Genomic DNA, 15675 nt, shown 5'->3' on the forward strand with positions numbered 1-15675 from the left:
AAAAGAAAAGGGCTCAGCCATATACGAGCTGCCTGCCCTTGGAGAGGCCTAAGTTTACTATCTTTCCATTGGCACCATCTGAGGGAGAGTCTGCGTCCAACTCAGGCCAAACTTCACTGAGCTTTGCAAGCAGGCAGCTCTGCAGCTTCACCACTTAGGGAACAGGGACTGGCAGCTGATGTGGAGTCTTCAACACTCATAGGGAAGAGGGGCCTGATGCCTCAGCTCACAGAGGCAGCCGTGAGACTCTCATGAGAGGAGTTTGCCAAGTGCTGAGATCTAAGGGTGTAGTCCTGGACTCTCTTCTCCCAAGTCTCAGGATCCTGGTTCCAACCCTGCCCATCCTAGGCTCACTCCCATCCATATAATCCTTTCTGGCAGGGTCTACCATCACTAGACAACTGGAAAATGTGCCCAGGATGGAGGCAATACCCTGTGCCATCGGGTAGTGATGGGGATGAGTATCCACTTTTGAGTGTCCATTCAAGGCCTGTCCCTGAAATCTCATAAGCCCCTGTCTCCTGGACTCTCCTATCCACATCTTTTACTTGAAAAAGCCAAAGACACACAGCTGCCTCTCCCCAGCTCTCTCCCCTCTTCCTAGCTGGCCACCAAAAACATGAAGCACTCCCTTGTTAACTCTGTGGTGAGATTTTAACAAGTCACAATGTTATGTGGTCCCTAGCCCCACCATTTCCCAAATCCACTCAGCCCAGCTCTTCCAGGCCTTTACTCTGATTTCTCTTATAGAGGCATTTCAGGGACTGTTGCCACAGGAGGAAAGGGCTGGGAGAGAAAGGCCCCTTGCTCTTTTAATGTGGAGGCCTCCAGCTGGGAGGGAGGAGCTCTCCCCTCTAACTCCCTGGAGCTCCTCCCCATCACAGGGACACTGCCTTTTTGCTGCTTTAGCCTCATCTGGGCTCTCTGTGTTTTCTTCTCGAGAGTGGCCAACTTGGGTGTCTTCACATGCCAGGGTCAAGGACAAGGTCAGTGAACTATGCTCCCTTCAACCAGTTATGCCCAGTTACACTGACCTGGTACCCTGGATAGCTGGTGTGAGTAAGCTGGTCCAGTGCTCCTGCCACCTCCAGTAAGCTCTGATTCTAGATTCACTCCCTGCTCCAACACTCACTGTGTGTGAAACCTTGGGCATGCAGCCAGGCCTCCCTGAGACTGTTTCTCAACTTGAAAGTATGATGGGAACCACACCTACCTCACTGGGCCTCCTGAGGACTCAGTTATACGTAGCCGTCACCATTGTTCTCATCATCATCTCTCTCGGGAAGAGCCAGGCACAAGCACTCTCAACTTTCTTTTCTCCTTTGAAGCTCATCATTACCCTGTGAGGCTCACCATCCCTACCTTTTTTAGATAAGAAAACAGAGGCCCAAAGAGGGCAGTGACTTGCCCTGGGCCCTACAGAAGAGGTCGGCCCCTCCCCACACCTGGAGGCCCTGTCCTAGCTGACTTTACCCCACAGCCCAGCACTATCCCTGACTAGGATCCGATCTTGATTCACTGTGCTTTTTTAGGTCCTCAGGCAGGCTCAGCTTTGGTGGGAATTAGGGTGTTTTGGGAGGCCTGGGTGAGTGGCACCTCTAACCAATCTGCCAGGCTCTCAACTCAGTCTCACTGAGCCACTCCATTAATTGGAAGCAGACCCAAAATTGCTTCACAGACTGAAGGTGATAATTGTCTGCAACCAGCTGGTGCAGCTGCATCTTCTGGAGGAGTTTGATCTCCTGCAGCTAAAGGGAAAGACAGGGTGCTGAGACAGGGCCTGCATTATACACATAACTATAATTCAGAATGTAATATATACACACACACGTAAATATAATCAGAAAGTGATAAAATCTTATATGCAAGGTTAAATACAAATGTCTCTCAGGCAGGGCCAGGACCCCAGCACAGGGAGGAATCTGCCTGAAAAAGGTGCAGGGAAAAACCTGTCACTCCTGCCTCATTCAGCCCAGTGTCTGATTACATCATCTGTCACTCAGGGTTTAAATGGATGGGGCCTGGAGCCCTAGCCAATCAGTGGTGCTAGCGTGAAATTGTCCAATCAGGTGCGCAGCTACAGAGGAAGAGGCGGCCTCTTCAATATGGCGGGGCCTTTGTCTCCTACCTCCCGGGCTCTGAGCCCAGTTCCCGTCTCCACTGTTCCATCGCCTCCGCTTCTGGAGCTCCTCGGTGACTCTACCGTAGCTTCTGTTATCCCGTGATCTGCAGGTACTGGGAGATCCATAGGGAGGACGGCGGAACATCCGGAGGCTGGGAAATGGTGAGTGCGTGGAGTGGGTGTTGCGAGAATGGGGAAGAGGGTGTTTGAATCCGGCCGGAACCGGCTGCGGTTGTATCTCGGCCTTCTCGCGGTCGGCTCTGGAGTTTCCAGCCCCGAGTCCCCGCAGGCACAGCTCAGTCCTCATTTCCCTCCATCGCAGATGAGGGGCTGAGCCAGCAGCCAAAACCGTACGTCTTGTTTTGTCCATAAGCTCGAATTTCTCCCCAGTTCAGGGCCCTTTCTGGGCAGCTCTGTGTCGCAACCTCGAGTCTCCCTCCTCCAGATTGTGCGGGGATGATGGGAGCGTCATAAGACGAGAATCCTCATTTAGGGTCTGGAGTTCCTCCGTGGAAGAAGCAGTGGGCCTTGGGGCCCCTAGTCCCTTCTTTCTCCTTTTAAAAATAAAATTGTGGCCTCTTTTTTTTTCGAGACAGTGCCTCACTGTGTTGCCCAGGCTAAAGTGCATTTCTTCTCACTGCAGCCTCCACCTCTCGGGCTCAGCTGATCCACTCACCCCAGTCCCGCAAGCAGCTAGGACTAGACGGGTGCGCCACCACGCCTGTTTTTGTTTTTTGTTTTTCGTTTCTGTAGAGACGGGCTTTTGCCATGTTGCTCAGGCTGGTCTCGAACTCCTGAGCTCAGGTCTCAGGTGATCCGCCCACCTCGGGCCTCCTAAAGCGCCGGGATTACATACATGAGCCACCGCCCTAGCCTAAATTTGAGGCAACTTTAGGATATAGGTTGGGTGTGTTTTCCAGGCCAAATCTCCTATTTAAATGTAAGCCCCCATGTTGGAGGTGGGGCCTGGTGGAAGGATTATGGGCGCGGATTTCTCAGGAATAGTTTAGCACCATTCCTCTTGGTATTGTCCTCCCAATAGTGAGTGAGTTCCCTGAAGTTCATCATTTAAAAGTGTACAGCACCCCACCTTGCCTCCTTTTCAAGCTCTTGCTTCACCTTCCTCCGTGATTTTAAGCTTCCTGGGTGGGGCCTCCCCAGAAGCAGACGCTGGTGTTACGCTTTCTATACAGCCTGTAGAACCATGAGCCAATTAATCCTCTTATAAGTTGCCCAGTCTGAGGTATTTACAGTAATGCCGGAAGCGATTAATACAAACAGTTTATTTGCACAAACAGCAATTTATGAATCAGAAAACACCCAGCTATGATTTGTTGTTTGGGGGCTCAAAGGAGGGTCTTGGAACAAAAGGCTTTTTTTTTTTTTTAAGAGGTATGAGAAAGCAAACCAGATACAATATTTGATTGGTTCCAGTTACGTATTGCATTTGCAGCCCTCGGGTGGAAATGTCATGGTTATGTAATTAGCTTTTTATTGGCAGCTTGTGGTTGGTTAAGCCTAAGGTTTTTTGTTGTTGTTGTTTTTCCTCAAAGTTAGTAATTTACAAAAAATTCCTTTGACGTAGTTAGGTTTCCTTAGGCAGAATCCCAGGGCGCCATGGCCACTTCAGCCTAATTGCTAGCTATGTAATTATTTTAATGCTCCACAGGGTCGTTGGTTTTCTCTGCATTTTTCAAATGTTTGGCAAGCAGGGTCTCAAATCTAAAACTGTTCTGCCAGCCTAACTGTTCTAGGGACTGTAGAAAATTCTGCATTTCCAATTTCTTTCCCCGTTCCCAAATGCCAACTATCCCTCTCCAAATCACATTATGAACTATCAGTTCTTTATTTAATTTTAAAACGGATGTGGCATTTTAGCTGTTTATTTTTGTTTAACAGAGCCGTGGGTGGCTCTTTTTAATATATTCTTCTGTTTGTTAATACTTCACAGGACAGAAAAGCAAAGAGTAATCACCTGACACTCTGCACATCTCCTCTCGTCTTCTCTAGGCACCCGCGCCTTCCCAGAATGTCTTTGGAAGACTTTGCAGGGTCGTGTATCCTCAACCACTCTCCTGTATTTTCCTGCTTCCAAATATTACAACTTTTTGGGGATGATCCAAGACACCCACAAGGACCATGTCTCTTGGAGTGTCCAGCAAACACTAGCCCTTGGGTCATCTCCTTTCACAAAAGAGCCCGAAGTATTGGGTGGAGTCTCTCAGGGGAGCAGCTGGAGGCCCTAGTGCTGAGGACAGTTTCCTGATTTACCCTTCCTCTAAAAAGCTAACCGCTTTAACATTAAGATTTTTTCCCTCTCAACCCTAGTTTTATTTTCTTGCAGACACGTTGGTGGTCAACCAATCAGGTGCTGCTGGTATTGAGGGGAAAAGGCACAAACGCATCTTGCCCTCTGGTTTCTCTCAGACTTGTGAAGGAGAATAACTGTCCCAAAGTACAGGAAAGATCCACCCTAGTGAGGGAGTGTATAAATTTGCAAAGCAAAATACACATCCGCCACACAGTGTCTTTTGGGAGAGTGATGATGAAATACTTTAGTGAGCAGAATGGGGGTGGGGAGAATCTCTCAAGTGATTGACACGTGAGTCTAATACATCTGTGTTCCAGTCAGCACTACTTCTCCCCGTGTTTGTCGCCTTGAATATATATGTTCACTCACTTCAACTTCAGTTTTTCATTAATTGTATAATGGATTTTATCATTAGAGCTTGAAAGATTTAAAAAAAATGTTTTCCAAGAGAAAAGAGGTGGATTTAGAAAAAAATAGTTTATATTCCAATGAGATGACTTGGACTCGGGAAGGGGAACATCACACACTGGGGCCTATCATGGGGAGGGGGGAGGGATTGCATTGGGAGTTATACCTGATATAAATGATGAATTGATGGGTGCTGACGAGTTGATGGGTGCAGCACACCAACATGGCACAAGTATACATATGTAACAAGCCTGCACGTTATGCACATGTACCCTAGAACTTAAAGTATAATAATTAAAAAAAAGAAAAAAAAAGAAAAAAAGAAATTCTCATTTACCTTTTATATTTCGCACAGTGAGTGTAGTAAGATTCTGAGGTCTGTTCTATTTAGCATGATTTCAAACAGAATCCCAGGGCTTAGCTTTGGGAATGCTACCTGGGAAAAGACATAGAGGAAATGTCTCTCTCATGATGCCTACAGAAAAATAAATACATATCTACAAGAAAATGTAGTAGATTAACACGTAAATTACAAAACATTCATGAAAACATCAGTTTCTGTCTTGTGCACAGTGGAGAATTTGTGACAGTGGCCAACTCATTTTTAACAAAAATTTCTGCTTCATAGGAAGTATGTGTATACAACAAAAAGGTACTTCTTACCATACATACGTATCTTTGCTCAGGTAATATATATAATCTAAAGCAATATGATTGTCTAGTATAATCATATTGTCTAGTATAATAGTAGCCAGTGAATCTGTAGTGTTTTTTTTTTTTGAGCTGCAATGGATGTGACAGTTTTATCAGTAATTTTTTCTAAGCTTATAAAAATATTTTTAATCATATGTTCATGGGAGGTGACTACCTCACCAAGGCAAAAACATTTTTTCCAATAAAATGAATGAAGCTGTTTTTTGAAAGCCAGGCAGATAATTAGCAGATTTTTTTCAAATAGAATCTTAATCTAAAACAGATTGGTGGCCATGCCTTTTGAAAAGTTAGAATTTGTCCAGTGCTGGGTTTTTTCAGAGCTATGTATAGAGAGAGCAGTGACCAGATTTTTTTTTTTTTTTTGAGACGGAGTCTTGCTCTGTCGCCCGGCCTGGAGTGCCGTGGCCGGATCTCAGCTCACTGCAGGCTCCGCCTCCCGGGTTTATGCCATTCACCTGCCTCATCCTCCCAAGTAGCTGGGACTACAGGCGCCAGCCACCTCGCCCGGCTAGTTTTTTGTATTTTTTAGTAGAGACGGGGTTTCACAGTGTTAGCCAGGATGGTCTCGATCTCCTGACCTCGTGATCCGCCCGTCTCGGCCTCCCAAAGTGCTGGGATTACAGGCTTGAGCCACCGCGCCCGGCGGACGAGATATTTTAAAAGACATTACCCTTCAATTTAGTGGCACAGGTACTGGCCAAGAAAATGTGATAGGGTTCCTTCCAACAAATTTGGAGTAAATCTTTTTCTTCATAAAAAGTGAAAATCAAATTTTATTTTTATATTATTAATATTAAAGCTAATTTTAGGAAAGCATTATAAACAGATGTATTCAATCTCAATCAGCTTTGACCGTACAAAATAAAATTTCTATAAACCTTTTATAACCCCTTAAAATTTTATTTTTCTCTTTCTCCAGCTTTCTATATCCATTAAGTTTACCTCATTTTCTTTATCTTTTTTCTTTCAATTTTACATATTTTTTAAATAACCTCTAAACTCAGCAAAATTGCCTTTTCTTTAAGAAAAACTACATCCTCACGTCTGTTTCTAAAATATTTTTTTCATCAAGAAACACATTTTATTTTCTTTGTACTCTGTATGTAAAGTTGTTTCTCTCCTTAACAATAGTTTTAGTTATTATATCTTAGGCAGAATTTTAATTTTTAATAATCTTAATTTATAGTGAAAGCCTGAGAAGTAAGCAATTTTAACTATTAGTCATGTACTAAAATTTTATAAATATATATTTTATACTTTTTAGAAACATAGGATTTTAAATGGAAACATTTTTATTGTGGAATAGGACATACTAACAGATTTTAAACTTATATTTAAAAATTAGTATCTTAGCATTTTATCTTACTTGGGGATAATTTAGATGTTTAATGAATAGCCATCATTTAATGTAACTTAACAACAGTCTGCGAGTGTAGTTTCCATAAAGATTTGAGAAACTAAACACATTACAAAACAATTAGTATTGTAAATTTATAAACTTTTGTCCCATTTACATGTTTTACTTATTTATTCTTAACAATTATTTTTGTAAAATTTCATGAAACAGACTAATCTACTCATCTAAAGTTAAACTTCCTATTATCCATTTTTATATTACCATGTTGGGCAAGCATCATAAAAGCAATAAACTTAAAGTTAAATATATACATATTTTGCTGAGAAGTCAGAAGACATTGTTTTTTATTAAACCAACAATGTTAAACTAGTCATGTTTACCAAAAGATTTACTCAGTTCACATATTCTTGAAAAATATTGGGCTTATTTTTTAATTCATGAGCAGTTATCTTTAAGTTAATTCAGTACCGTGTAGATAATATACAAAGACATTTATAGACATATATATACATGTAGACACAACATATAACTTACTCATGTTTCTATCTAAAAGCCCCAGAGAGGGAGTTCATTGTAAAAGGTAGTAGAACTTCAGACCTCAAAAGAACCTGTTTACCCACAACTCTGGGGGCTTCATGAAGAAAAACAGAGGTACCCTGCCAAAAAGGAGAAGCCTATGGTGCCTTATCTGTGCTCTTCAAGTGGTCTCAGGCTGCTAGAAGTTTCCTTTAGTTGTCCTCTATAGTGACAAAAGGTTTTAAGTGGAACATGAGACACATAGAAGGAAATGGAAGAATTAATTCCAGAGGAGACAGTTTGAGAAGATTTTGTTTTCCAAAAAGCCAGTAAAGTTCATTATCCTTGGCAAAAATCATGTCGGCAAGAGAAGAAACAAGCACATAGAGATACTAGTTTAGGGAGAGAGAAATTCAGCTAACTAAAGACCTTATATAGGAAAACCGTAGGCCTCAAATACGTGTGCGTATGTATGTGTGTGTGTGTGTGTGTGTGTGTGTGTGTGTGTACATATATATATAGCCTGTCAATTTTAAATAAATGGACTTTTGACTGTAGAGCATTTAAATTGTTTAAAATTATTCTCGTGCCTCAGCCTCCCAAATAGCTGGGATTACAGATGCCTGCCACCACGCCTGGCTAATTTTTTGTATTTTTAGTAGAGGTGGGGTTTCACCATGTTGGCCAGGCTGGTCTCAAACTCCTGACCTCGTGATCCGCCTGCCTTGGCCTCCCAAAGTGCTGGGATTGCAGGTGTGAGCCACTGTGCTCAGACAAAAACATTTCTTTACTTGTCTTTTTCTTTCTAAAATTTACATCAAGAAGGAAATTTGGAGATGGGGCATTTTTGTTTCCTGGAGGACTAGGGTAATCACTATTCAAAGCTGTTTCTCTTTGAAATTTTTCAGTAAATAGTTTTCTTTTTTCCAAACCACAGTATATGGTTTTATTTAGTTCCAGAGAGAAGACTAAACAAACAAAACAACAAAAGTTTCTATTACACTCTAAATATAAACTGAAATTTTAAATTAAAGGCATACCTGAAGTAGTGACTAAAAACCAACACAAACATTCATGAGGCCAAATCCAAGAAATCCTGTATGACTATAAAACTTCAAAATAACAAAAAAATTGTAGCTTTTCTATAATCAAAACTTATCCTAAGAACAGCTTACTGCAAATGGGTTGAAATCTATATTTTCAGGCCACATTTTTTAGTATCTCAGCTTTTCAGCTTACCATCTACCTGCAAAGGGCAGACACAAGATTTTAAGAAATGGCTGGTAAAACAGGAGAACACAAGCTGTCTATGGGAGTAGACAAGTTTGCAAATGTGGACTCCAGAAGGTCAAGAGCAAAAATCAAATAATAAAAACAAATACATTAGTAATTAATTATTATGTATGTAATGTTTTTGCCTAAGCTAGAGATAATTCATTGAGAAATAAAATTTTGAGGTTTGGTCTAAAAATACTTTTTTTTTTTTTTTCTAATTTGATCTCAGCTAGAATGCTGTTTTGCTAATTCTCTGGAAGTTAACATTTCAAATCCATGGTAAGATTTACATCTCCGAGAGACTGAGAAAAGACTGGAGAAAGTTAAAATATGTATTGTAAATCCTGCAGCAAAGTCAAAGAGGCAGTTTGAACATGTAAAAGGTTTTTTTTTTTTTTTTTTTGAGGAAGTGAAAAAGCCCTCTTAAAATGTACTTTGAAATCTCTTATTAGAATTTAGCCAGGCAAATTAGAAAGAAGGCCTTTCATTAAATTTCATTCTAAAAGCTGCCTTTTCCAATTGCACATGGAAATATATTAATTTAGAAATGTCAAAAGACCTTCATTTTTCTCATTGCATTTTGGGGTCATCTGAAGTCATGTCGGTCCATTTACTCAGGAATTTGCAAGATGAAGCTCCATAGGTATTATACTTAAGTTCAGCTTATGTTTCTAAGGGATGTTACCTAGAAGGAAAAGCATGGTTTTGATGATCAGTTTTCCATAATTTAGAAACTTTTCAAAGGTGATCATGGCCAGAGCAGTGTGCCAGGTCTAAGTGTGCTGTGTAGGAGCATCACTCCTCCAGGTGTCACCCAAGAGTTGCTGATTATAGTGCTGGGTGAGCAATGCTTATGTTTACCTTCCAGCTTAGTTAAAAGTTTCTGCAGGTGTTTTTCTTTTGGGAAGACCCTGTGAGACTGGTACACATCATTGAAAATCATCCTAACACCTCTACGAAGTCTGAAGTTGCCTAGAGCATCCAAATGAGTCAGATAAAGAAATTGCCTTTTCTCTTTGGGATGAGAGAATTCACTCCCATGTACCTTTTGGTTTGAAGGTCCCAAAAAGTCAAGTTCAAATTAGAAGCAATAGAAAACAGCTGTGTTTTTAAAAGCATGTTACCTAATTTAGAACAAAAGAAGTAAAACCACCAGGGCTAGACTGCCAGTATTATGACCCAGATTTTCTATCTTGAGACAGAAGCAGAGAAAGCAGTTAAAAAAATTGAAATTAAAAATCTAACTTTAATCAAAAATGGAAATCTTTTTTCTAGAAAGTGAGGGTTGAAAAGAACAGCTCAAGCAAAGTCTCGACCTCACGAAATAGTAGGGAGATCTGAAATCAGGAGGGTTCACCCCTTACACTCAATGATGTACTGGGAGCTGGAAGAATATAAGGGCTTCTCATTGGCTAGTTTCTGAGTTCAAGAGGTATGTTGGATGGTTGGGGGTGTCCCTCTGAATCTTGCTCACAGCACCACAAATGTCAATCTAAAGAAAGAAGCAGGGGCAAAAAAAATAAAATTTTAAAGAATTTACTTGAGCCAAGGTGTTGACAGCTGCCTGGAAGACTTAGATGCATGTTACCTAAGATATGAACTTTGGCCTTTGTAATACGGTTTATAAAGTAAAAAGCAGAATAAATAGTTGGCCATTGTCAGGAATTCTTGTTAGTTTGCAGAAATAACATTGATTAATGATAAGCTATATGTTGTTGAACTACAGTCTATGAATTATGGCAGAACAGTTAGGTTAATTTATAGCCACTCATGCCATCAATAAGTCTAGATTTCACATAGCAAGTAGCTTCAAGAAATAATTATTTAGCTTAGGATGTAGATGGGGAGTGGTATGGTTTGGCTGTGTCCCCACCCACATCTGACCTTGAATTCCCACGTGTTGTAGGAGAGACCTGGTGGGAGGTAATTGAATCATGGGGACAAGTCTTTCCCTTGCTGTTCTCCGGATGGTGAATATGTCTCATATCTGATGGTTTTTTATAAACAGGAGTTCCCCTGCACAAGTTCTTGTTTTTTTGTTTTGTTTTGTTTTTTTGTTTTTGTTTTTTTAACTGCTGCCATCCACATAAAATATGACTTGTTCCTTCTTGCCTTCCACCATGATTATGAGGCCTCCTCAGCCAGATGCCCAGGCAGAAATTTGCTGCAGGGGTGTGGCCCTCACGGAGAACCTCTGTTAGAGCAGTGCGGAGGGGAAGCCTGGTGGAGCTGTGAGAAGAGGGCCACCATCCTCCAGATCCCAGAATGGTAGATCCATTGACAGCTTGCACCATCCACCTGGAAAAGCTGCAGACCTTAATGCTAGCCCATGAAAGCAGCCAGGAGGGGGCTATACCCTGCAAAGCCACAGGGCGGAGATGCCCAAGGCCACTGAAGCTCACCTCTTGTATCAGTGTGACCTGGATGTGAGACATGAAGTCAAAGGTGATAATTTTGGAGCTTTAAGATTTGACTGCCCTGCTGGATTTTGGACTTGCGTGGGACCTGTAGCCCTTTTGTTTGGCCAATTTCTCCCTTTTGGAGTGGTTGTATTTACCCGGTGCCTTTACCCCCATTGTATCTAGGAAGTAACTAACTTGCTTTTTGATTTTACAGGCTCATAGACAGAAGGGACTTGCCTTGTCTTGGATGAGACTTTGAACTGTGGACTTTTGAGTTAATGCTGAAATGAGTTGAGACTCTGGAGACTGTTGGGAAAACATGATAGATTATGAAATGTGAAGATACGAGATTTGGGAGGGGCGAAAGACAGAATGATATGGTTTGGCTGTGTCCCCACCCAAATCTCATCTGGAATTCCCACATGTTGTAGGAGGGACCCTGTAGGAGGTAATTGAATCATGGGGGCAAGTATTTCCCATGCTATTCTCTTGATAACGAATAAGTCTCATGAGATCAGATAGTTTTTAAAGAGAAGTTCCCTTGCACACATTTCTTTTTTGTTTCGCCTGCCGCCCTCCACGTAAGATGTGACTTGTTCCTCCTTGCATTTTGCCATGATCGTGAGGTCTTCCCAGCCATATGGAACTGTAAGTCCAATTAAACCTTTTTCTTTTGTAAATTGCCCAGTCTCAGGTGTGTCTTCATCAGCAGCATGGAAACAGACTAATACAGGGAGTGGGTAGGACATGACTGCTTCCTCATTTTTATGCCTCTGGGCCTAATAATTTAGAGGTTGCTCACATTAATCAGATAAAAAAGTTGTATCTAATTTCTCATTGTTAATAGATTACGTGTATCCAGCACAGGGGTGGAAGCAATAGGGGGAGAAGGCTGTCCTGGAACACACACCTGGGCATAAATACATGAGCTGCCAAGCTTTGTGGAGGAGGCACAGATGTACAGCAGGATTTAGTATATGCAGAGACTCTCTCAGTAAGTAGCTGTTTTGGGCTGTTTTGGACTTGCAAGGAAAGCCATGCCCTGGATGCAAGGGTAGCCTTCCCTCAATGCTCACCCATGTCTGAAAGCACACCTCAGTTTCTGGTTGGTCTATGCAGTGACAGAAAAACTTATCTTCAGGTTTGTCTTCAAAAGGAGAGAAAGACAAGATTGCTTAGAACTTCAGGACTTCAACCTGCTGGGGTAGATAGAGACCAATATATGTTTCTTACTACAATCACATTCTCACACTGACACAGCCCTTTATAATATGCTATGACCAAGGCTCCATACAGGCACACAGAGGTCTCTCTTCCTCCATCTTAAAAGCTGCTGAGGCCGGGCGCGGTGGCTCAAGCCTGTAATCCAGCACTTTGGGAGGCTGAGACGGGCGGATCACAAGGTCAGGAGATCAAGACCATCCTGGCTAACCCAGTGAAACCCCGTCTCTACTAAAAAATACAAAAAAAACTAGCCGGGCGAGGTGACGGGCACCTGTAGCCCCAGCTACTCGGGAGGCTGAGGCAGGAGAATGGCGTGAACCCGAAAGGCGGAGCTTGCAGTGAGCCACTGCACTCCAGTTTGGGCGACAGAGCGAGACTCCGTCTCAAAAAAAAAAAAAAAAAAAAAAAAAGCTGCTGAATGTTCTGATAAGATGGTGGCATGAGGCTATTTACCCTGTGCCCTATAAATAAACATAGTTGCTCTGTCTGTTATTTTGCTATGATAAGTAAAGTCACAGGGAATAACCTCAGAAATATTTCTTTAACGTTTGTAAAGCTCTGTTACATGGTATAGTCACAGAACTGAGTTTGCAGGGTTCAAAGTTAATGCTTAGGTATTTTGTATATTCTCTTCTAATTGGATTGCGTGAGAGTGTTTTTTACAACATCACTGCATATTGTGGAATTTTTTACAACTGAAAGGTAAAAATAGGTACCTGTAGTCTTAGTGTACATTTCTATTTCTATATTATTTTCAAATTTATGAGCCAATTGCCTTTATTCATCAACTTTTTGTCTATTATGTTAAATACCTAAAATTGTGTTAAAATCGATATCTCTAGGATGTTACAAAATTTTTAGCTTATTTTTGTGTCTTTTAAGGTCTTTTAAGGTTGTACTTTTATGTTTTACATACCTCTTTAAAATTTTCTCCTAGATGTATTTATTGTAGCTTTGATAATGTCATCTTCCCCCCTCATTATATTTGTTAAATTTTCATTGATTTTCTATATTAAAATTATCAAAAATAATATTGTAGAATATGCATAACATAAAATATATCATTGTAAGCCATTATTAAGTGTACATAGGCCGGGCGTGGTGGCTCATGCCTGTAATCCCAACACTTTGGGAGGCCCAGGTGAGTGGATCACCAGGTCAGGAGTTTGAGACCAGCCTGGCCAATACGGTGAAACCCTATCTCTACTAAAAACTACAAAAAAAATTAGCCAGGCATGGTGGCACGTGCCTGTAATCCCAGCTACTCAGGTGGCTGAGGCAGGAGAATCTCTTGAACCTGGGAGGCGGAGGTTGCAGTAAGCCGAGATTGCACCACTGCCCTCCAGCCTGGGTGACAGAGTAAGACTCTGTCTCAAAAAAAAAAAAAAAACAAGTGTACATAAAGTGACAATAAAGTACATTCACACTGTTTTGCAACCATACCCACCATTCATGTTCATAGTTCTTTTTGTCTTGCAAAGTTAAAACTCAATGTTAATTTCCCATTCTCCACTGTCATAACCACCATTCTACTTTCCTTCTCTATGAATTCTACCATTCTCAATAAATTATGTAAGTGGAGTCATACAGTATTTGTTCCTTTGGAATTGGCTTGTTTCAGTTAGCATAATGTCCTCAAGGTTCAGCATGTGTAAAATTTATTTTTCTCTTTAAGGATTAATATTTCATTGCATGTAAGTAACACATTTTGTTTATTCATTGCTGAAGACATGGGCTGCTTCCAGCTTTTGGCCATTGTGAGTAGTGCTGCCATAAACACAAGCATACAAATATTTCTTCAATCCCCTGCTTTTAATTCTTTTGGATATATATTTAGTAATGAAATAGCTGGATCATATAATTCTGTGTTCTAAACATAGAAGAACGTACATTTTATGTTTGTTTGTTCGTTTTTCAAGAAATATCCACATTGTTTTTTATAGTGGCTACACCACTTTACATTTGCACCAGGAGTTAAAAATCATTCTAATTTCTCCCTCTTCTTTTTACCGCTTGTTCTTTTAGGGATTATGCTGTTGTTTTTCGTATAATAGCCATTCTCATGTGTGTGTGAAGTGGTATCTCAATATGATAGAACATTGATTTTTATATTTATTTTATAAACAGGTTTATTTTTTATGCTGCCACTATGCTAAATCTTGGTATTTGTTGACTCTCTTGGGTTTCTAGGTATTTGTATCATTACAAATAGAAATTGTGTTTTTATTTTTTTCCTTTGGGAATCATGTTTGATAAGGCCAGGCACTGTTCTAAGAAGTGTTAAGATAGTAACTCGTGATATCAAAATACAGTGTGAACAGTAGTGAAGATATAGACATTTCTAAAATTACGGCTGAGAATGTGACAAAAGACGTCTAATAGAGAAGAAAGTTGGCTTTAAAAAGGGCCTGAAACTTATTCCCACAATTAAAAAGTCAACTTTTGTAAGTTACATAGCCTCTTTGTGTCTCACAGCTTTCATTTGTGAAATAGAAATAATAACAGATTACTTATTTTATTGTTGAGTATGTTAAGAGACAGAAGTAATATCCTGACTTGAAAATTAAAATATTTATTAGTGTAATTAACTGAAATAACAGTAATAAGAATATGTCAGTTATTGGAATAGTTTAGATAATAATTTAGTAGGACCATCAGCATTTTAATTCTATAAAAAAGTACATCTTTCTGTTTACTCTTTACAAAACTACTTAGTCACTCTCTGTTACTTAACTAAAACTTCCTAATTCTTAGTAAGGCCTTTCTAGGGCCACCTAAAATAAACAAACAGAAAAATACTATTCATAATAGCAAAGACATGGAATTAACCCAAATTGCTTTCAAAAGTAGACTGGATAAAGAAAATGTGGTAGATATATACCATGGAATGCTATGCAGGCATAAGAAGGAAAAAGATCATGTCCTTGACAGGGACATGGATGGAGCTGGAAGCTGCTATTCTCAGCAAACTAACACAGGAACAGAAAACCAAACACTGCATCCTCTCATACTAATAAGTGGAAGTGAACGATGAGAACTTGGACACATTAGGGGAACAACATACCCTGGGGCCTGTAACGGGATGGGGAGAGAGTCAGGAAGAACATCTAATGGGTGCTGAGCTTAATACCTGGATGATAGAGTTTGATCTTTGCAGCAAAGTACCATGACACACACGTATGTAACAAACCTGCACATCCTGCATATGTACCCCGAAACTTAAAAGTTGATTTATTTATTTAATTTATTTATTTATTTATTTATTTATTTATTTTTTTGAGACAGAGTCTCACTCTGTCGCCCAGGCTAGAGTGCACTGGCGCGATCTCGGCTCACTGCAAGCTCC

The 15675-nt window shown here is 40.6% G+C and overlaps 1 protein-coding gene across 1 annotated transcript in view; it reads left to right on the forward strand.

The window, feature by feature from the left end:
- Nucleotides 1-2084: 2084 nt before the first annotated feature.
- The window catches only part of LOC105521077 (zinc finger protein 736), a 44195-nt gene continuing 30604 nt past the window's right edge, over nt 2085-15675 (forward strand). The window contains exon 1 of the mRNA XM_011955118.1: nt 2085-2284. Within this exon, the coding sequence (XP_011810508.1) occupies nt 2282-2284 (3 nt within the window). The 5' untranslated portion in view covers nt 2085-2281. The remainder of the gene's footprint in view (nt 2285-15675) is intronic.

Source organism: Colobus angolensis, unplaced genomic scaffold, assembly GCF_000951035.1.
Source record: "Colobus angolensis palliatus isolate OR3802 unplaced genomic scaffold, Cang.pa_1.0 Scaffold395, whole genome shotgun sequence".
Classification (NCBI taxonomy): Eukaryota; Metazoa; Chordata; class Mammalia; order Primates; family Cercopithecidae; genus Colobus; species Colobus angolensis.